The sequence below is a fragment of the Bombina bombina genome, chromosome 3 (assembly GCF_027579735.1).
Source record: "Bombina bombina isolate aBomBom1 chromosome 3, aBomBom1.pri, whole genome shotgun sequence".
Taxonomy (NCBI): domain Eukaryota; kingdom Metazoa; phylum Chordata; class Amphibia; order Anura; family Bombinatoridae; genus Bombina; species Bombina bombina.
This window is the reverse complement of record NC_069501.1, coordinates 463,664,057-463,688,040: the sequence shown is the minus strand read 5'-3', so window position 1 is coordinate 463,688,040 and position 23,984 is coordinate 463,664,057. Positions and strand designations below refer to the sequence as shown.

The 23,984-nt window shown below is 37.0% G+C and overlaps 1 protein-coding gene across 1 annotated transcript in view; it reads right to left on the bottom strand.

The window, feature by feature from the left end:
* Window positions 1-23,984, bottom strand: part of ETNK2 (ethanolamine kinase 2) — a 163,885-nt gene that overhangs the window by 25,875 nt on the left and 114,026 nt on the right. The window contains exon 7 of the mRNA XM_053706708.1: window positions 7,866-7,939. Within this exon, the coding sequence (XP_053562683.1) occupies window positions 7,866-7,939 (74 nt within the window). The remainder of the gene's footprint in view (window positions 1-7,865; window positions 7,940-23,984) is intronic.

The following is a 23,984-nucleotide window of genomic DNA, read 5'->3' as shown; positions in this document are numbered from 1 at the left end:
CTTATTAACCCCTAATCTGCCGACCGGACCTGAGCGCTACTATAATAAAGTTATTAACCCCTAATCCGCCTCACTAACCCTATAATAAATAGTATTAACCCCTAATCTGCCCTCCCTAACATCGCCGACACCTAACTTCAATTATTAACCCCTAATCTGCCGACTGGAGCTCACCGCTATTCTAATAAATGTATTAACCCCTAAAGCTAAGTCTAACCCTAACACTAACACCCCCCTAAGTTAAATATAATTTACATGTAACGAAATTAATTAAGTCTTATTAAATAAATTATTCCTATTTAAAGATAAATACTTACCTGTAAAATAAATCCTAATATAGCTACAATATAAATTATAATTATATTATAGCTATTTTAGGATTTATATTTATTTTACAGGTAACTTTGTATTTATTTTAACCAGGTACAATAGCTATTAAATAGTTAAGAACTATTTAATAGCTAAAATAGTTAAAATAATTACAAATTTACCTGTAAAATAAATCCTAACCTAAGTTACAATTAAACCTAACACTACACTATCAATAAATTAATTAAATAAACTACCTACAATTACCTACAATTAACCTAACACTACACTATCAATACATTAATTAAATACAATTCCTACAAATAAATACAATTAAATAAACTAGCTAAAGTACAAAAAATAAAAAAGAACTAAGTTACAAAAAATAAAAAAATATTTACAAACATAAGAAAAATATTACAACAATTTTAAACTAATTACACCTACTCTAAGCCCCCTAATAAAATAACAAAGACCCCCAAAATAAAAAAATGCCCTACCCTATTCTAAATTGCAAAAGTTCAAAGCTCTTTTACCTTACCAGCCCTGAACAGGGCCCTTTGCGGGGCATGCCCCAAAGAATTCAGCTCTTTTGCCTGTAAAAAAAAACATACAATCCCCCCCCAACATTACAACCCACCACCCACATACCCCTAATCTAACCCAAACACCCCTTAAATAAACCTAACACTAAGCCCCTGAAGATCTTCCTACCTTATCTTCACCCTGCCAGGTTCACCGATCCGTCCTGAAGAGCTCCTCCGATGTCCTGATCCAAGCCCAAGCGGGGGGCTGAAGAGGTCCATGATCCGGCTGAAGTCTTCATCCAAGCGGGAGCTGAAGAGGTCCATGATCCGGATGAAGTCTTCTATCAACGGCATCTTCAATCTTCTTTCTTCCGGATCCATCTTGCAGACCTCCGACGCGGAACATCCTCTTCTCCCGACGCCTACTAGCCGAATGACGGTTCCTTTAAGGGACGTCATCCAAGATGGCGTCCCTCGAATTCCGATTGGCTGATAGGATTCTATCAGCCAATCGGAATTAAGGTAGGAATATTCTGATTGGCTGATGGAATCAGCCAATCAGAATCAAGTTCAATACGATTGGCTGATCCAATCAGCCAATCAGATTGAGCTTGCATTCTATTGGCTGATCGGAACAGCCAATATAATGCGAGCTCAATCTGATTGGCTGATTGGATCAGCCAATCGGATTGAACTTGATTCTGATTGGCTGATTCCATCAGCCAATCAGAATATTCCTACCTTAATTCCGATTGGCTGATAGAATCCTATCAGCCAATCGGAATTTGAGGGACGCCATCTTGGATGACGTCCCTTAAAGGAACCTTCATTCTTCAGTTGGACGTCGCCGGATGAAGATGGGTCCGCGTCGGAGGTCTTCAGGATGGAGCCGGTCCTCATCGGATGAAGATAGAAGATGCCGCTTGGAAGATGATGGTTGCCGGTCCGGATCTACTCTTCTTCCCGGATAGGATGAAGACTTTGGAGCCTCTTCTGGACCTCTTCAGCCACCGGATGATGGATCGCCAGCCCCCGCTTGGGTTGGATGAAGATTTTGGAGCCAGGACGGATCGGTGATACCTGGTGAGGTGAAGACAAGGTAGGATGATCTTCAGGGGCTTAGTGTTAGGCTTATTTAAGGGGGGTTTGGGTTAGATTAGGGGTATGTGGGTGGTGGGTTGTAATGTTGGGGGGGTATTGTATGTTTTTTTTACAGGCAAAAGAGCTGAACTTCTTGGGACATGCCCCGCAAAGGGCCCTGTTCAGGGCTGGTAAGGTAAAAGAGCTTTGAACTTTAGTAATTTAGAATAGGGTAGGGCATTTTTTTATTTTGGGGGGCTTTGTTATTTTATTAGGGGGCTTAGAGTAGGTGTAATTAGTTTAAAATTGTTGTAATATTTTTCTTATGTTTGTAAATATTTTTTTATTTTTTGTAACTTAGTTCTTTTTTATTTTTTGTACTTTAGCTAGTTTATTTAATTGTATTTATTTGTAGGAATTGTATTTAATTAATTTATTGATAGTGTAGTGTTAGGTTAATTGTAGGTAATTGTAGGTAGTTTATTTGATTAATTTATTGATAGTGTAGTGTTTAATTGTAACTTAGGTTAGGATTTATTTTACAGGTAATTTTGTAATTATTTTAACTATTTTAGCTATTAAATAGTTCTTAACTATTTAATAGCTATTGTACCTGGTTAAAATAAATACAAAGTTACCTGTAAAATAAATATTAATCCTAAAATAGCTATAATATAATTATAATTTATATTGTAGCTATATTAGGATTTATTTTACAGGTAAGTATTTAGCTTTAAATAGGAATAATTTATTTAATAAGAGTTAATTTATTTCGTTAGATTTAAATTATATTTAACTTAGGGGGGTGTTAGTGTTAGGGTTAGACTTAGCTTTAGGGGTTAATACATTTATTAGAATAGCGATGAGCTCCGGTCGTCAGATTAGGGGTTAATAATTGAAGTTAGGTGTCGGCGATGTTAGGGAGGGCAGATTAGGGGTTAATACTATTTATTATAGGGTTAGTGAGGCGGATTAGGAGTTAATAACTTTATTATAATAGCGGTACGGTCCGCTCTGCAGATTAGGGGTTAATAAGTGTAGGCAGGTGGAGGCGACGTTGAGGGGGGCAGATTAGGGGTTAATAAATATAATATAGGGGTCGGCGGTGTTAGGGGCAGCAGATTAGGGGTACATAAATATAACGTAGGTGGCGGCGCTTTGCGGTCGGCAGATTAGGGGTTAATTATTGTAGGTAGCTGGCGGCGACGTTGTGGGGGGCAATTTAGGGGTTAATAAATATAATATAGGGGTCGGCGGTGTTAGGGGCAGCAGATTAGGGGTACATAAGTATAACGTAGGTGGCGGTCGGCAGATTAGGGGTTAAAAAAATTTAATTGAGTGTCGGCGATGTGGGGGGACCTCAGTTTAGGGGTACATAGGTAGTTTATGGGTGTTAGTGTACTTTAGAGTACAGTAGTTAAGAGCTTTATGAACCGGCGTTAGCCCAGAAAGCTCTTAACTACTGACTTTTTTCCTGCGGCTGGAGTTTTGTCGTTAGATGTCTAACGCTCACTTCAGACACGACTCTAAATACCGGAGTTAGAAAAATCCCATTGAAAAGATAGGATACGCAATTGACGTAAGGGGATCTGCGGTATGGAAAAGTCGCGGCTGAAAAGTGAGCGTTAGACCCTTTTTTGAGTGACTCCAAATACCGGAGGTAGCCTAAAACCAGCGTTAGGAGCCTCTAACGCTGGTTTTCACGGCTAACGCCAAACTCCAAATCTAGGCCATAGTGTATGAAGACACTGTAAGTATTATCATAATAGTAATTTGAACAGTTTAAAAATCACACTTGTTGAGCAGAGGGTCTTAATGAATGTATTGATCTTGCAACATTTAGTTGAGTCACTCTTATTGAGCACATCTTTTGATATAGAATTTACACTTTCTTTCTGTTGAGGCTTAAAGGGACACTGAACCCAAATTTTTTCTTTCATGATTCAGATAGAACATGACATTATAAGCAACTTTTTTATTTACTCCTATTATCAATTTTTCTTCGTTTTCTTGCTATCTTTATTTTAAAAGCAGGAATGTAAATCTTAGCAGCCAGCCCATTTTAGGTTCAGCACCATGGATAGCGCTTGCTTATTCTAGGCTTACGTTTACCCACCAATAAGCAAGCATAACCCAGGTTCTCAACCAAAAATGGGCCAGCTCTTAATCATCATATTCCTGCTTTTTAAATAAAGATAGTAAGAGAACGAAGAAATATTAATAATATTTATTATTTATCTTATTTATCTTTGTAATAGTATCTCTACACATGTTATGCTGAATATGCTTGATATTCCGTGTATTTAAAAAAAAATTTGCTAAATGATTGGACATTCATCACTAATCTCTAGTATTGGATGTTCCCTGTTTGCCGGATTTTTTTGTTTGCTGGACAACTGAGAGGTTCCAACTTGCCTTTACAGCACTCTAGGTAGGGATGGACAAATTCACTTTGTAGAACGAATTGTTTTGTGGACAATCGTTTTGAACAATCGAATGTTGATTAGAATAAAAATCCATTAAATTCAGTAACCAAATGTTAGTTACGGTTTTTGAATGTTACTTTCGTTTTCTAATGTTCATAATTAGATCAAATATCCACATTCAAAAATGTAACATTTCAATTTAACAAATACTATTTAGAAATTCAATAGTTCATGTAGTAGGGAATTTAGTAAATTGATACATAATAGATACAAATATATTGATTTTTTTTATTTATTCCGAAGCTTGCATAATTTAAATATTACATTTAAAAAGAGCATTAGAAATACTATTACAAATATATCTAATTACATTTTTCTAATTCGAATAGTGCATAATTCGATTTGAATTATGCAATATCCGAATTAGAACAATTTGAATAGAATATTACATTTAAAGATAGCATTAGAAATACTATTACATTAAAGGGACAGTCAAGTTCAAAAAAACCCTCATGATTCAAATAGGTCATGTAATTTTAAACAACTTTCCAATTCACCTTTATCACCAATTTTGCTTTGTTCTTTTGGTATTCTTAGTTGAAAGCTAAACCTAGGAGGTTCATAAGCTAATTTCTTAGACCTTGAATGCCGCCTCTAATCTGAATGCATTTTGACAGTTTTTCACCACTAGCGAACATTAGTTCATGTGTTTTATATAGATAACATTGAGCTCATGCACGTGAAATTACCTAGGAGTGAGCACTGATTGGCTAAAATGCAAGTCTGTCAAAAAAACCCTGAAATAAGTTGGCAGTCTGCAAAGGTTTAGAGGCAAGATAATTACATAGGTAAAATGTGTATTATTATAACTGTGTTCGTTATGCAAAACTGGGTAATAAAGGGATTATCTTATCATTTTAAACAAAATAATTCTGGTGTTGACTGTCCCTTTAAACACATGTTAGAAAGTTGTATAAACATTAGAAATTTGAAATTAATAAATGGATGTGTTAAACTTAATTTCATTATTCAAATGTTGCAAACCATTCGCCCATCCCTAACTCTAGCGTGCTGTATATTTGTGAGTAACTTCATTATTGCATTGATCCCTATCACTTCACTGTTCCAGGCCCTTGTCTTCTTTCTTAAAGGGACAGTCTAGTCAAAATTAAGCTTCATGATTCCTGTAGGGCATGTTATTTTAAACAACTTTCACATTTCTCCTATTAGAACCACTTATAGCTTTGGCTACAAATGATTGTATATGAAAACATATGAGTAATTAAACACCTCCCAACATTTTCTGGAGGCTTTTCAGGGACAGGGAGAGTGAGTTGTCCACAATGGCCCACCTATGTTTTGGGGTTGGGGTCACAACACGAGGCATGGGACAACAGGTGCCATTGGTGTGCAGAGTTTGATGTACCATGGGTGAAATTTGCCCTTCTGGGAGAAGCTGCAGGAGGGACAGTGGGCAGACCTCCCAACCTGGCTTTACTCCAGAGGGACTCTCCAGGGTGATAATAGAAAATAACTGTGATTAGTGGAAATATAAGGTTAACAGATACAGTATATGTTAACAAGAAAAGATTTTCTTGGATATAGAATATGAGCCCCAAAAATATAATTGGGGGTAGGAAAGACTTACAGACATATGTAGATGATTGCAGAAATCCCAGGAGGAACTGTCATGGGTTTGAAGGTCTGCCTGCCTTTCTGCCCACAGCTTCCTCAGTCAGAGCAAAGTTCCAAGTTATAGGGACTGCCCAGATTCTGACCACAACAAGCCTGATTCTGCCTAGCCATGACCTTGACACTGTGGCTGCTCCTCCACTCCCATGGTGACCCCACTCACAAAACATCAGTTGGCCATCACTCAAAAGTGACATGACATCCTTGTCCCAGAAAGCCTCGGTATGCTTCTATTTCACATCAAGATGTTGATGACCAATAGCCTGATAGGTCAATCTGCCCATTAATTTATGATATATGCTATGAGTTTAAAGGGACATGATTCAGATAGAGCATGTGATGATTTTAAACAACTTTTCAATTTACTTCTATTATCTAATTTTGTTTTGTTTTCTTGATATCCTTTGTGGAAATGATACCAAGGTAGGCTCAGGAGTTGCTGATTATTGGCTGCACACATATGCCTCATGTAACTGGCTCACTCAATGCATTTAGCTTGCACCCAATAGTGCAATGCTTATTCTTAAACAAAGGATGCCAAGAGAATGAAGCAAATTAGATAATAGAAGTAAATTGGAAAGTTGTTTAAAATTATATTCTCTATCTGAATCATGAAAGACACATTTTGGGTTTCATGTCCCTTAATGTCCATATTAGCTACACACAAGCAATAGCTATCCAAATGAACAGCAGTAGCAGTCCTTCTTCATGCCAGGTATAGAACAGAAATGAACACTGGCTCTCAGAGCAAGACACAACTGTCAATGCAGATGGCTGCTTCATAAGGATAAAAGCTATCAGCAGTCATGGCTGGCTCAACCATAGGTCCCAGGCAGCACTTGACAAGGGGCAGCACTTAAGTGACTGAGTTACTGTTGGACCCAGAACACTCCTGTCCTCTGTCTCTGTGGGGGAAGTTGCAGGCTCCCAACAGCATAACATCATCATCATGCACAAAGACACAGAACCGGTCAGGGGCGGCATTCAAGGTGGGACAAGTGCATTTCTTCCCTAACTTCCTTCCCACTTATTGTGTAATTGTGAATAAGCATTGGTTAAATGCAGGTAGGCAGGCTTAGAAAGGTCAGTGACCAGGCTAGTAAGTTGATATGCTAATCAGTATTGTTGCCACTGTGGGGGGGCATCATTGCATTCTTGGACCCAGGCAGCTCAGTATCTTGAGCTGGCCCTGTCAACAGTGGTAACTTTCACTACAACCATATTTGCTGATGAGCTTTGCAAAACTGAAAGATTGTTTAATTTATGAGTATGTCTTTTTAGGTGCCCAGCATAAGCACTTTACCAAAGCAACTACATAAATGATTTAATAGATTCCTAAATATTGTTAGAGGAAGAAGCTTTATAGATTCCGTGGGGTATGTAATTCCAAGGGTAGAGGTTTGCTTGAAAAGGGATTTCTTGATTAGAATACCCACCTCAAACTGTCTTAATACAAACTGGTGGCATGTGTAGATAACTGGCATCATTATAGTTTTTTGGGGGGGAAAAAGGAATGACTTCAGATTTCAAAATCCAACAAAAATATTTAAAAATAAAGATATTTTGAGTTGTACTTCTGTTCTAATATAACCTGTGTCAGAGTAAAATTAATCCCAGAAACTTTATTATTCGTTTTCTCAACAAATAACCAAATTGTGTCTATCGACTAGCACCTCCCAACATTCCATAGAACAACCACTGTTTTACATCGGTAACATGAAATATGGAAGATATGAAGGAAGAGAATGATACCGGAAGAGAAAACAAAATAAAGCAGAGGAAGTGAGAAGTGCAGACATAGATTGGTATCAGATTTCTATGAGTAACTTACCTTCCAAAATTAAAATCAATGTCAGAATATCTGTGCTGGATCAGCGCCCAGAGCCCCCAGAATAGATGAGAAGCCTACAACAAAGAAACCAGGGGGTCATAAATATATTTAGGAATAATAATCTAAAGATAGCAATAACATATTTTTATCTCAGTATACTGTGTACTCGCTGAATAAAATATGCGTTAGACCAGTGTTGATTTCGTCAACTAAAATGAGAATAAAACTAAAGAAATTCTGATGACTAAAATATGACTAAAACTAAAATGGCATTTTAGTCAAAAGACTATGGAGTATATTTATTAATGTGCACGCGGACATGATATGATGTACCGTATCATGTCCGCCGCACATCGATAAATGCCGACTGCATACGCTGTCGGCATTTATCATTGCACCAGCAGTTCTTGTGAACTGCTGGTGATTCGCGGCTATTCGGCCGCTAGCAGGGGGTGTCAATCAACCCGATCATATTCGATCAGGTTGATTTATGTCCGCGGCCTCAGAGCAGGCAGACAAGCTATGGAGCAGTGGTCTTTAGACCGCTATTTTATAACTTCTGTTTTTATATTGGGTAATATGTGCAATGGCGTTACAGCCAATACAGTTTACAGTTTGTTTTTTTATATTTTAAAGTTGCACTTTTGTTTGTTTATGAAACTTGGTTTTATTTAATTTTAAGTTTAATAATGATTTTATATATCACAACGGCTAAATCTATGTCTGTATTACATGTTTAAACCTTAATACCATAAATAATAACAGGTGCTATGTTTACTCCTGGAGTATATAATGAGTTTGGAAATTATAGAAAAAATGCTTAAATAATGCATTACATCTTTAAACCCTTAACAACCAACGACGTACAGGGTACGTCCTACAAAAAACGGTTATTAACAACCAAGGACATATCTTGTACGTCGTCAGTGTTTTCAAGCGGTGGAAGCGATCCTGATCGCTTCCAGCTGCTTTCATGTTATTACAGTAATGCCTCGATAGACAGCGTCCAGTACCCAAAATGGCAGCAAATAGTGAGTGGGGGGAGGGTTAGAAAGCTGTTTGGGGGGGGCTCAGGGAGGTTGGGTGGTAAGGAGGGATCCTACACTGCAGAAATATATAATTTTAAAAACAAAACAAAAAAAAAAAAAACACAAACTTTTTATTTTTATACTGGCAGACTTTCTGCCAGTATAAAAAGATGGCGGTAACAATAGTGAGGTGGGGGAGGGAAGGAGCTGTTTGAGAGTAGTCAGGGAGGGATCACGGGGAAGATGTGTCAGGTGGGAGGCTGGTCTCTACACTAAAGCTTAAATTAACCCTTCAAGCTCCCTACAAGCTACCTAATTAACCCCCATCACTGCTGGGCATAATACAAGTGTGATCCCAGAGAAGCATTTACAACCATTTGTGCCATAATTGCACAAGCTGTTTGTAAATAATTTCAGCGAGAAACCTAAAAAAAAGTTAACAATTTGTTTTATTTGATCTCATTTGGTGGTGAAACGGTGGCATTAAATATACCAAAATGGGCCTAGATCAATACTTTGGGATGTCTACTACACTACACTAATGCTAAAATCAACCCAACAAGCTACCTAAGTAACCCCTTCACTGCTGGGCATAATACAAGTGTGGTGCACAGCGGCATTTAGCGGCCTTCTAATTACCAAAAAGTAATGCCAAAGCCATAAATGTCTGCTATTTCTGAACAAAAGGGATCCCAGAGAAGCATTTACAACCATTTGTGCCATAATTGCACAAGTTGTTTGTAAATAATTTTAATGAGAAACCTAAAGTTTGTGAAAACGTTAGGAAAAAAAGATAACGATTTTTTTTATTTGATTGCATGAAATGATGGCATAAAATATACCAAAATGGGCCTAGATCAATACTTTGGGTTGTCTACTAACAAAAAATATATACATGTGAAGGGTTATTCAGGGATTCCTGACAGATATCAGTGTTAAAATGTAACTTATGCAAGTTTTGAGAAAAAGAAATTCATTTGGAAGTAGCAAAGTGCTACTTGTGCTTATTGCCCTATAACTTGCAAACAAAGCAAAGAACATGTAAACATTGGGTATTTCTAAATTCAGGACAAAATTTTAAAACTATTTAGCATGGGTGTTTTTTGGTGGTTGTAGATGTGTAACAGATTTTTGGGGTCAAAGTTAGAAAAAGTGTGTTTTTTTCAATTTTTTCCTCATATTTTATAAATTTGTTTATAGTAAATTATAAGATATGATAAAAGTAATGGTATCTTTAGAAAGTCCATTTAATGGCAAGAAAAGGTGTATATAATATGTGGGGGTACAGTAAATGAGTAAGAGGAAACTTACAGCTAAACACAAACACCGCAGAAATTTAAAAATAGCCTTGGTCCCAAACGGTCAGAAAATGGAAAAGTGCTGTGGTCCTTAAAGGGTTAACTAAACCCCTTAGATTTTAGTCGACTAACATCTACTAGAGATTTAGTTGACTAAAGCTAGACTAAAACAATTCAGATGACTAAAATACGACTAAAACTAAAATGACATTTTAGTCAGAAGACTAAAACTAAGACTAAATCGAAATTTGCCATCAAAATTAACACTGCTTTAGACCTTATTTCCCCACCAGAACAGAGATGGGTAAATAGCAATGAAGAATCCACTTGTATTTAAAGGGATAGAAAGGTCAAAATTGAAATGTGCATGAGTGCATTTCAGTTTTAAATCTAATCACTTTTTTTTGCAATATACTTCCATTAGCAAAAATGCTTCTAGTAAAAGTTACTACTGTTTCAGCGGTAAATGCACATATCCTGTAAGGGCCTGTGCACCATTATGCAAAACACCACAACCTATCAGAGAGCAGAAGCTTGTATGACACAAAGTAAAGTCTTCACTGAGGCAATACACATCACTGCCAGCTCTCTGTGCAGTGTTTGACTGCTGGTGTACGGGCCCTATGTTCGTATGCTGCTGAAAAACAGTTATAATGTTTACTAGAAGCATTTTTCCTAATGTGAGTATATTGCAAAAATTGTTCCTATTTAAAATTGAAATACACCCATCCACATTTCATGTTTTACCTTATTATCCCCTTTAAGGGACACAATAACCTTTCTTCTTGTTAAAGATATTGAACTGTTCAAAGAAACACAACACTAAATATTACCTAATTAAAGGGATACTAAACCCATTTTTTTTCCCTTTAATGATAGAACATGCAATTTTACGCAACTTTCTAATTTACTCCTATTATCAAATTTTCTTTGTTCTCTTGCAATATTTATTTGAAAAGCAGGAATGCAAAGCTTGGGAGTTGGCCCATTTTAGGTTCAGCACCCTGGATAGCGCTTTCTTATTGGTGGCTACATTTAGCCACCAATCAGCAAGCGCAACCCAGGTGCTGAACCAAAAATTGGCTGGCTCCTAAGCTTTACATTTCTGCTTTTTAAATAAAGATAGCAAGAGAACGAAGAAAAATTGATAATAGGAGTAAATTAGAAACTTGCTTAAAATTGCATGTTCTATCATTTAAGGAAAAAAAATTGGGTTTAGTATCCCTTTAATTACTTTCCTACAAAATAATTAAGTTTTGTTAATGTAATTTTTATAAAATCAACCCCCCTTATGTGTTGTTATTTTAACTCGGCGGTCATTTTTTCCTTCTTCAGCTCCTGAGAATGCAGAATCTGACAGAAGGCAGCTTGATGATGCCACTTCAGTCTCAATAGAAACAAGCAATATAGCTTCTGACTGGCTGTAGCGCTCAGCTTCATGAAGAGTAAATAAAAATGGCTGCCAAGCTAGGAGAACTGTGCATAATGTAAGTTAGGGTAAAGGGTTGGGGGGTAAATCTGAATAAAATTATATTTGAAAAGCAGGATTGCAAAGCTTGGGAGCCGGCCAATTTTTGGTTCAGCACCTGGGTTGCGCTTGCTGATTGGTGGCTAAATGTAGCCACCAATAAGAAAGCACTATCCAGGGTGCTGAACCTAAAATTGGCCGGTTCCCAAGCTTTGAATTCCTGCTTTTCAAATACAGATAGCAAGAGAACGAAGAAGAATTGATAATAGGAGTAAATTAGAAAGTTGTTCAAAATTGCATGCTCTATCTGAATCATTAAAGAGAAAATGTGGGTTTAGTGTCCCTTTAAAGAAAACATTTGGGTTTAGTATCCCTTTAAGTATCTTGTCTCTTATTACTTCCTCACTGTTTTCTAGAACTGCACCTAACCTTTAGAATGTATGCATCCCTCTGTATGACCAACTTTATGTGTTCAATAAAGATTTACTTGTTGTTCAGGAATGCATACAACTTGCATTAACCTATTTCACTGCATCCATCACTTTCTCTTTCAACTGATATACTTCCTTTAGCATGTAAACTTATGAGCCCAGTGTCCAGTAGATCACCTCTTGTAAAAGTATTATAGATCAGATGGTAACTTGCAGCCAGTGCCACCTACCCCATTATCATTTGTGGAATTGTTTTTTGATTTTTTTTTTACTTCGTAATAATAATCTAAAAGCACTGTGAAATGTCCTGGGACTTTTTGTGTTTTAAATAAAAAACTAAATAAACATTTTTAAAAAATATAATAATAATATATTATGTGAATGGCTCTTTACATTAAAGAGTGCCCTATACTGACCTTTGGCAAACTTAAATATCCTTGAGGTTATTGCACTTTTATTTTTTACTGTACTACAAAGGCTAAAGCTTTTTCTTTTCCTGTTATCTTGCTTTAAATAAGAGGTCAATGAAATGGACTCCGGCACATGATAAGACCATAACACTACAGTATAACTCTATAACATACTATTGGAATGCAGCTAAACTCTCAGCAGAAGATAATATTCAAATGGGCAACATAAACATAGATTGAACAGAGATGTTATACACAATACTTTTCCCTAAGGAATTTAAACTATTTATTATTTCAAGTGAGACGTATGCCTACTGGTAACCAATACATCTGCCTTCCTTTCTCCTTTTGGTACCTCCTAGTTCCATGAAACCTAAAGAACACACAGGATCTGCAAGAGACTGGTCACATTTAATATGACTAAACTTTTTGATAGACTATTAAGGATAACAGCAATGACCAATGGGTCAATGGCCCAGATCACTCCTGTTTCCTCCACCCATAAGTCACAGGATTCTTCTCAGATCTTTGCCCCATAGGTCACCAACTAAGGTGGGTATCACCCCCTGTGTCAGCCTGACTCTGTTTACTCACTGGGAAAAAACTATTGCTGAAGCTAGGGTGTAAATGAAATTCCATTCCATAAGGAGGTTCAAGATGTAGAACAGCAAGCAACACCCTAACATAAACCCTAAGTCTAAACACCCCTTATCTGCCCCCCACCGACATTGCCGCCACCTACCTAAGTTATTAACCCCTAATCTGCCGCCCCTGATATCCCTGCCACCTAAATAAAACTATTAACCCCTAATCTGCCGCTCCCAATATCGCCGCCACTATACTAAATTTATTAACCCCTATTCCCCTGCACCCCAACATCGCCCACACTATAATAAATCTATTAACCCCTATTCTGCTGTTCCCCAACATCTCTGCAACTAAATAAAGCTATTAACACCTAAACCTCTGGCCTCCCACATAACTACCACTAAATAAACCTATTAACTCCTAAACCGCCAACCCCCCACATCGCAACAACCTAAATGAAACTATATTTACCCCTAAACCTAACCCTAACGTAACCCTAAGCCTAACCCTAACGTAACCCTAACACCCCCTAACTTTAACATAATTAAAAGCTGCCTTACACTAAAACCTAAAATTACAAAAAATAAAAACACTAAAATTACAAAAAATTAAAAAAACTAACATTACAAAAAATAACAAACGAAATTATACAAAACAATAAAAAATATTCCTATTCTAATACCCTTTAAAAAGAAACCCCACCCCAAAATAAAGAAAACCCTAATCTATAATAAACTACCAAGAGCCCTTAAAAGGGCCTTTTGGGGGCCCTTAAAATGGCCTTTTGTAGGGCATTGCCCTAAAGTTAACAGCTCTTTTGCTGCAAAACAAAACAAACACCCCCTAACAGTATACAAACCCCCACCCCCAAACACACAAAATAAAAATAATGTAAAACCTAATCTACCCATTGACCTGAAAAGGGCATTTGTATGGGCATTGCCCTTAACAGGGCATTTAGCTCTTTTGCTGTTCAAGCCCTAATCTAAAAATAAAAACCCACCCAAAAATGAAAAAATACATTACACAAAATAACAAACAAGTTATCAAAAATAATAAAAATTATTCTTATTCTAATACCCATTTAAAAAAAAAACACCCTAAAATAAAAAAACCTAATCTAGAATAAACTGCCAATAGCCCTTAAAAGGGCCTTTTGTACAGCATTGCCCTAAGTTAAACAGCTCTTTTACCTGAATTTTTTTTTTACAAAGACCCGCTAACGCTACAAACCCCCACCCCCCAAACCCACAAAATAAAAAAAAACCTCTCTAAAAAACCTAATCTACCCATTGCCCTGAAAAGGGCATTTGTATGGGCATTGCCCTTAAAAGGGCATTTAGCTCTTTTGCTGCCCAAACCCTAATCTAAAAAAAAAACTCACCCAAAAAACCCTTAAAAAAACCCTAACACTAACCTCCGACGATCCACTTACAGTTTTTGAAGTCCCGCTTGAACGATCTTCATCCAGGCAGCGAGAAGTCTTCATCCAGGCGGCCTTTTCTATCTTCATCCAGGCGGCGAGAAGTCTTCATCCAGGCATCGAGAAGTCTTCATCCATGCGGCCTCTTCTATCTTCATCCAGGCGGAGAAGTCCTCATCCAGGCGGCGAGAAGTCTTCATCCAGGCGGCCTCTTCTATCTTCATCCAGGCGGCATCTGCTATCTTGATTGGCTCATTTGAACAGCCAATAAGATTTTATCAACTCTAATTCCTATTGGCTGATTCAAATTTTTCAGCCAATAGGAATGCAAGGGACGCCATTTTGAAACGGCTCCCTTGCATTGAAGATTCAGTGTACAGCGGCGACCGTATAAAGAGGATGCTCCGCGCCGGATGTCTTCAGGATGGACCCGCTCTGCACCACCGGGATCAAGATAGAAGATGCCGTCTGGATGAAGATAGAAGTGGCCACCTGGGTGAAGACTTCTCGCCACCTGGATGAGGAGTTTGCAGCCTGGATGAAGATAAAAGAGGCCGCCTGGATGAAGACTTCTCGCCGCCTGGATGAAGATTGAAGAGGCCATCTGGATGAAGACTTCTCTCCGCCTGGATGAAGATCGTTCAAGCGGGACTTCAAAAACTGTAAGTGGATTTTTTTTTTTAAGGGTTTTTTGGGTGTTTTTTTTTTAGATTAGGATTTGGGCTATTCCTAAATAAGCTAAATGCCCTTTTAAGGGAAATGCCCATACAAATGCCCTTTTCAGGGCAATGGGTAGCTTAGGTTTTTGTTAGAGTTAGGTTTCTTATTTTGGGGGATTGGTTGGGTGGTGGGTTTTACTGTTTTGGGGCGGGGGGGTCTTTGTATTTTTTTTTTTACAGGTAAAAGAGCTGTTTAAAGGGACACTGAACCCAAATTTGTTCATTTGTAATTCAGAAAGAGCATGCCATTTTAAGCAACTTTCTAATTTACTCATATTATCAATTTTTCTTCGTTCTCTTGCTATCATTATTTGAAAAAGAAAGCATCTAAGCTTTTTTTGGTTTCAGTACTCTGGACAGCACTTTTTTATTGGTGGATGAATTTATCCACTAATCAGCAAGGACAACCCAGGTTGTTCACCAAAAATGGGCCGGCATCTAAACTTACATTCTTGCATTTCAAATAAAGATACCAAGAGAATGAAGAAAATTTGATAATAGGAGTAAATTCGAAATTTGCATAAATTTTCATGCTCAATCTGAATCACGAAATTAAATTTTTGGGTACAGTGTCCCTTTAACTTAGGGCAATGCCCTACAAATGGCCCTTTTATGGGCTATTGGTAGTTTATTGTAGGCTATGTTTTTTTTTAATTTTGGGTGGGATTTTTTAGATTAGGTGTAATTCTTTTTTATTTTGTATAATTTCGTTTGTTATATTTCATAATTTAGTGTTTGTTATTTTTTGTAATTTAGTCTTTTTTATTTTTTATAATTAGATACTTTGTCATTTTTAGAGTAGTGTTAGGATTTGTTTAATGGGTAGTTTAGTTTTATTTAATTGGTAGTTACTTTTATTTTAGTTTAATAATTATCGGCTAGATTATGAGTTTTGCGGTAATGGTGAAAAAGCAGCGTTAAGACTCATTACGAGTCTTGCAGGTTTAGCTGTGGCGCACACTTTTTTGGCTGTAACACAACGTAATTACCGCAGCTTTCAAAAAGTCCTTTTTCAATGGGACTTCCATAGCGCCAGTATTACGAGTTGTGCCTGGGAGGCCAAAAAGTGAATGGTACAGCCAATACCGACAAGGTTTGTACCGCCATCTAAAGTCAGTAGTTATGGGTTTTACGCTACAAAGCTGTAACATAAAACTTATAACTAAAGTGCTAAAAAGTACACTAACACCCATAAACTACCTATTAACCCCTAAACCGAGGCCCTCCCGCATCGCAAGCACTAAAATAAAATTATTAACCCCTAATCTGCCGCTCCGGACATCGCAGCCACTATAATAAACATAATAACCCCTAAACTGCCGTACTCCCACATTGCAAACACTAGTTAAATATTATTAACCCCTTATCTGCCGCCCCTAACATTGCCGCCACCTACCTACATTTATTAACCCCTAATCTGCCGCCCACAACATTGCTGCCACTATACTAAATTTATTAACCCCTAAACCTAAGTCTAACCCTAACCCTAACACCCCCTAACTTAAATATAATTAAAATAAATCTAAATAAAACCTACTATCATTACCTAAATAATTCCTATTTAAAACTAAATACTTACCTATAAAAAACTAATAGTTACATTGTAGCTGTCTTAGGTTTCATTTTTATTTCACAGGTAAGTTTGCATTTATTTTAACTAGGAAGACTAGTTAGTAAATAGTTATTAACTATTTACTAACTACCTAGTTAAAATAAATACAAACTTACCTGTAAAATAAAACCTAACCTATCTTACACTAACACCTAACCTTACACTACAATTAAATAAATTACATAAATTAAATACAATTACCTAAATTACAAAAAAAACAAAAAACAATAAATTACACAAAATTAAAAAAGAAATTATCATCTCTTTAAACTAATTACACCTAATCTAATAGCCCTATCGAAATAAAAAAGCCCCCCCCAAAATAAAATAAAAACCTAGCCTAAACTAAACTACCAATAGCCCTTAAAAGGACCTTTTGCAGGGCATTGCCCCAAAGAAATCAGCTCTTTTACCTGTAAAGAAAAAATACAAACAACCCCCCAACAGTAAAACCCACCACCCACACAACCAGCCCCTCAAATAAAAACCTAACTAAAAGGCCGGGCATCCATCCTCAACAAAGCCGTGAGAAGTCTTCATCCAAGCGGCAAGAAGTCCTCAACGAAGCCGTGAGAAATCTTCATCCAGACGGCATCTTCTATCTTCTTCCATCTGGCGCGGAGCGGCTCCATCTTCAAGACATCCAGCGCGGAGCATTCTCTTCAATCAAAGTCTACTTCCAGCATGAAGGTTCCTTTAAATGACGTCATCCAAGATGGCGTTCCTTGAATTCTGATTGGCTTATAGAATTCTATCAGCCAATCGGAATTAAAGGGGAAAAATCCTATTGGCTGATGCAATCAGCCAATAGAATTGAGCTTGCATTCTATTGGCTGTTCCAATCAGCTATTAGATTAGGTGTAATTAGTTTAAAGATCTGATCATTTCTTTTTTTATTTTGTGTAATTTAGTGTTTGTTGTTTTTTGTAATTTAGGTAATTGTATTTAATTTATGTAATTTATTTAATTGTAGTGTAAGATTAGGTGTTAGTGTAAGACAGGTTAGGTTTTATTTTACAGGTAAATTTGTATTTATTTTAGCTAGGTAGTTAGTAAATAGTTAATAACTATTTAGTAACTATTCTATCTAGTTAAAATAAATATAAACTTGCCTGTAAAATAAAAATAAACCCTAAGATAGATATAATGTAACTATTAGTATTTAGTTTTAAATAGGAATTATTTAGGTAATGATAGTAGGTTTTATTTAGATTTATTTTAATTATTTTTAAGTTAGGGGGTGTTAGGGTTAGGGTTAGACTTAGGTTTAGGGGTTAATAAATTTAGTATAGTGGTGGCGACGTTGGGGGTGGCAGATTAAGGGTTAATAAACGTAGGTAGGTGGCGGCAATGTTAGGGGCGGCAGATTAGGGGTTAATAATATTTAACTAGTGTTTGTGATGTGGGAGTGAGGCGGTTTAGGGGTTAATATGTTTATTATAGTGGCGGCGATGTCCGGACCGGCAGATTAGGGGTCAATAAGTATAATGTAGGTGTCGGCGATGTCAAGGGCGGCAGATTAGGGGTTAATAAGTGTAAGATTAGGGGTGTTTAGACTCGGTTTTATGTTAGGGTGTTAGGTGTAAACATAAATTTTGTTTTCCCCATAGGAATCAATGGGGCTGCGTTACGGAGCTTTACGCTGCTTTTTTGCAGGTGTTAGGCTTTTTTTCAGCCGGCTCTCCCCATTGATGTCTATGGGGAAATCGTGCACGAGCACGTAAAACCAGCTCACCGCGGCTTTCAGCAGCACTGGTATTGGAGTGCGGTATGGAGCACAATTTTGCTCTATGCTCACTTTTTGCCTGATAACGCCGTTTTTTTGTAAACCTGTAATACCAGCGCTGTAGGGAAGTGAGCGGTGACAATAACGTGCAAGTTAGTAACGCACCGCTCATAACGCAAAACTTGTAATCTAGCCATATATTAGTTTCATTGTTAGTTTAAACTTAGTTCTTTTAATTTGACAGGTAAGTTTTAATTAAATTTAAGATAGGGAAATTGTAATTTTAATATAAAGTTAGGGGGGCGTTAGGTTTGGGGTTACTAGTTTAAATTAGTTTATTACAATGTGGGGGGCTTTTGGTTTAGGGGTTAATAGGTTTATTTAGTATATTTTGTTGTGGGGGGCTTGCGGTTTAGGGGTTAATAGGTTTATTATAGTGGCGGCGGAATTAGGGCTTAATAACTTTACTATAGTGGGGGCGATGTGGGCGGACGGCAGATTAGGGATTAATAATATTTAAATAGTGTTTGCGAAGCGGGAGGGCCGCGGTTTAGGGGTTAATAACTTTATTATAATGGTGACAATGTCGGGGAGCGGCGGCATAGGGGTTAATTATTATTTTTAGTGGCGGCGATGTCAGGAGCGGCAGATTAGGGGTTAATAACTTTAATATAGTATTTGCGATGTGGGAGGGCCTCGGTTTAGGGGTTAATAGGTAGTTTATGGGTGTTAGTGTACTTTGTAACACTTTAGTTATGAGTTTTATGTAACAGTTTTGTAGCGTAAAACTCCTAACTACTGCTTTTAGATTGCGGAACTTTTAGATTGCGGAACAGATCTTGAACACAGGTTTTTTTTAGCCTCACCGCAAAACTCTTAATGGCAGCGCTATGGAAGTCCCATTAAAAAACGTGATTTTTATGTGTGCGGGACTGACGCGTTACAGGCTGAAAGGCTTGCGGTAAAACTATACCGACATGACTTGTAATGGCTGCGGTGCTGTTTGAACTCTGAAATGGCCATTTTTTTCAGCGTTAAAACACGAACGCAAAACTTGTAATGTAGGTGATAGTTATTATAAATTTTTTTTTACATAAGACCCATTTTCACTTTATATATCAACATCTTTTCCATTTTTCTGCTGGTTTTTTTTTTCCTTTTCTTAAATTGCATAAAAGTCCATAATAAAGTTGCAATTGCATGATCTATCTGAATCATAAAAGTTACATTTTGACTATAAAAACCCTTCAATGTGAACGTTGATGTCATCACTAACTCTCTGCTCCCAATCCTTGTGCACTGCTAACTCAGGGCACTGTCACCAATAGCAGGGACATACTGATTTTTTCCTCTCCTCTGCACTGCAAAATAACATGAGTTGTACCATGTTATAGTAGGAGCTGGCTCAGGGACTATTTAAAGGATAAAGGGCATTACAAAAGCATCCAGCATCTATACAATGCATATGCAGTGCCCGAGAATAAGCAATTTTATTGAACCCACCACAAAAATCTTAAAAATCCACTGTGTGGGGGAGAGAGTGGATTAAGCAGAATTATGGGGTTGCCACTTTGCTTAGAAAAACCAAATTTGCCAGTGCTAATTGGTATAAATTAGTATAAATAATTTTGCTGCAGTCAGAAAATAAATCTAGTAGTACTGAAAGGTAATGCAATTATTTTGTTAGGTAATACACAAAACATGGGCTAGCCTTTCGGCAGAGGTGGTAGAAGCAAATAGAGCGGTGGAGTGTAAGAATGCCTGGGGTTTCCAAGCGGCGCTGAAGAAATCTTCCATCCGATGAAGTGATCCTCCAAGCGGCGCTGAAGAAGTCTTCCATCCAGGCGATGTCATCTTCCAAGAGGAGCTGAAGAAGTCTTCTATCCGGGCGATGTCATCTTCCAAGCGGGGTCTTCAATCTTCATCCCGCCGACGCGGAACATCCTTTACCGACGGACTACCGACGAATGAAGGCTCCTTTAAGGGACGTCATCCAAGATGGCGTCCCTTCAATTCCGATTGGCTGATAGGATTCTATCAGCCAATCAGAATTAAGGTAGGACAAATCTGATTGGCTGATTGAATCAGCCAATCAGATTGAAGTTCAATCCGATTGGCTGATCCAATCAGCCAATCAGATTGAGCTTGCATTCTATTGGCTGATCGGAACAGCCAATAGAATGCGAGCTCAATCTGATTGGCTGATTGGATTAGCCAATCGGATTGAACTTGAATCTGATTGGCTGATTCAATCAGCCAATCAGATTTGTCCTACCTTAATTCTGATTGGCTGATAGAATCCTATCAGCCAATCGGAATTGAAGGGACGCCATCTTGGATGACGTCCCTTAAAGGAGCCTTCATTCGTCGGTAGTCCGTCGGTAAAGAAGGATGTTCCGCGTCGGCGGGATGAAGATTGAAGACCCCGCTTGGAAGATGACATCGCCCGGATAGAAGACTTCTTCAGCGCCTCTTGGAAGATGACATCGCCCGGATGGAAGACTTCTTCAGCGCCGCTTGGAGGATCACTTCATCGGATGGAAGATTTCTTCAGCGCCGCTTGGAGGATAACTTCTGCCGCTCCGGGTCTCCTCTTCGGTTCCATCGCTGCTCGGCTGAGTGAAGACGACTCAAGGTAGGATGATCTTCAGGGGATTAGTGTTAGGTTATTTTATGGGGGGTTTGGGTTAGATTAGGGGTATGTGGGTGGTCGGTTTTAATGTTGGGGGGGGTTTGTATTTTTCTTTTAATTTAGAATAGGGTAGGGCATTTTTTTATTTTGGGGGGGTTTGTTATTTTATTAGGGGGCTTAGATTAGGTGTAAGTAGCTTAAAATTGTTGTAATATTTTTAAAATGTTTGTAACTTATTTTTTTTATTTTTTGTAACTTAGCTTTTTTATTTTTTGTACTTTAGTTAGTTTATGTAATTGTACTTAATTGTAGTTATTTGTAGTTAATTTATTTCATTTATTTAATGATAGTGTAGTGTTAGGTTTAATTGTAACTTAGGTTAGGATTTATTTTACAGGTAATTTTGTATTTATTTTAGCTAGGTAGTTATTAAATAGTTAATAACTATTTAATAACTATTCTAACTAGCTAAAATAAATACAAAGTTACCTGTAAAATAAATATAAATCCTAAGATAGCTACAATGTAATTATTAATTATATTGTAGCTATCTTATGGTTTATTTTACAGGTAAGTATTTAGTTTTAAATAGGAATAATTTATTTAAGTATAGTGTAGTGTTAGGTTTAATTGTAACAGGTTAGTTTTTATTTTACAGGTTAATTTCTCTTTATTTTAGCTAGGTAAGCTATTAAATAGTTAATAACTATTTAATAGCTATTGTACCTAGTTAAAATAAATTGAAATTTGCTAGTAAAATAAAAATAAATCCTAAGATAGCTACAATATAATTATTATTTATATTGTAGCTATATTAGGGTTTATTTTAAAGGTAAGTATTTAGTTTTAAATAGGATTAATTTAGTTCATAATAGAAATATTATTTAGATTTATTTAATTAATATTTAAGTTAGGGGGGTGTTAGGGTTAGTGTTAGACTTGGGTTTAGGGGTTAATAATTTTATTACAGTGGCGGCGGTGTAGTGGGGGGCAGGATAGGGGTTAATAAATTTATTATAGGTGGCGACAGTGTAGGGGGGGCAGGATAGGGGTTAATAAATTTAATATAGGTTGCGGCGGGGTCAGGGAGCGGCGGTTTAGGGGTTAAACTATTTATTTAGTTGCGGCGAGGTGCGGGATCAGCAGGATAGGGGTTAATAACTTTATTACATAGGGCGACGGTATAGGGGGGGCAGGATAGGGGTTACTAGGTATAATGTAGGTGGCAGCGGTGTCCGGGAGCGGCGGTTTAGGGGTTAATACATTTATAAGAGTTGCGGCGGGGTCTAGGAGTGGCGGTTTAGGGGTTAGTAACTTTATTGAGTTGCGGGGGGCTCCGGGGGCGCCGGTATAGGGGGTAGAACAGTGTAGTTTAGTGTGGGTACTTAGTGACAGGCTAGAAAGAAAGCTGTGAAAAAGCCGAAGAGCAGCAAGATCGGATGAGTGATAACTCTCACAGTCCACTGCTCATCGCCCCGTACTTGGTGCGCGGCTTTTTGACAGCTTTTTTGATAACTTAGGCAAATTTTTGCAGGTCCGCGGCGGCGATGTGAGGCGAGCTTAAACAGGCGTATTGGGCCGGCGAAGGCAGGAAAAGTAGACGCATTGATAACTACCCCCCATATCATATGATATGATATAACAGAGACAGTATCATATGATATGATATAACAGAGACCATATCATATGATATGATATAACAGAGACAGTATAGTATCATATGATATAACAGAGACCATATCATATGATATGATATAACAGAGACAGTATCATATGATATGATATAACAGAGACCATATCATATGATATGATATAACAGAGACAGTATCATATGATATGATATAACAGAGACCATATCATATGATATGATATAACAGAGACAGTATAGTATCATATGATATAACAGAGTCAGTATAATATGATATGATATAACAGAGACCATATCATATGATATGATATAACAGAGACAGTATCATATGATATGATATAACAGAGACAGTATAGTATCATATGATATAACAGAGTCAGTATAATATGATATGATATAAAAGAGACCATATCATATGATATGATATAACAGAGACAGTATCATATGATATGATATAACAGACAGTATCATATGATATGATATAACAGAGACAGTATAGTATCATATGATATAACAGAGACAGTATCATATGATATGATATAACAGAGACAGTATAGTATGATATGATATAACAGAGTCAGTATAATATGATATGATATAAAAGAGACCATATCATATGATATGATATAACAGAGACAGTATCATATGATATGATATAACAGACAGTATCATATGATATGATATGATATAGCAGAGACAGTATCATATGATATGATATAACAGACAGTATCATATGATATGATATAACAGAGACAGTATAGTATCATATGATATAACAGAGACAGTATAGTATGATATGATATAACAGAGTCAGTATAATATGATATGATATAACAGAGACCATATCATATGATATGATATAACAGAGACAGTATCATATGATATGATATAACAGAGACCATATCATATGATATGATATAACAGAGACAGTATCATATGATATGATATAACAGAGACCATATCATATGATATGATATAACAGAGACAGTATAGTATCATATGATATAACAGAGACAGTATAGTATGATATGATATAACAGAGTCAGTATAATATGATATGATATAACAGAGACCATATCATATGATATGATATAACAGAGACAGTATCATATGATATGATATAACAGAGACCATAT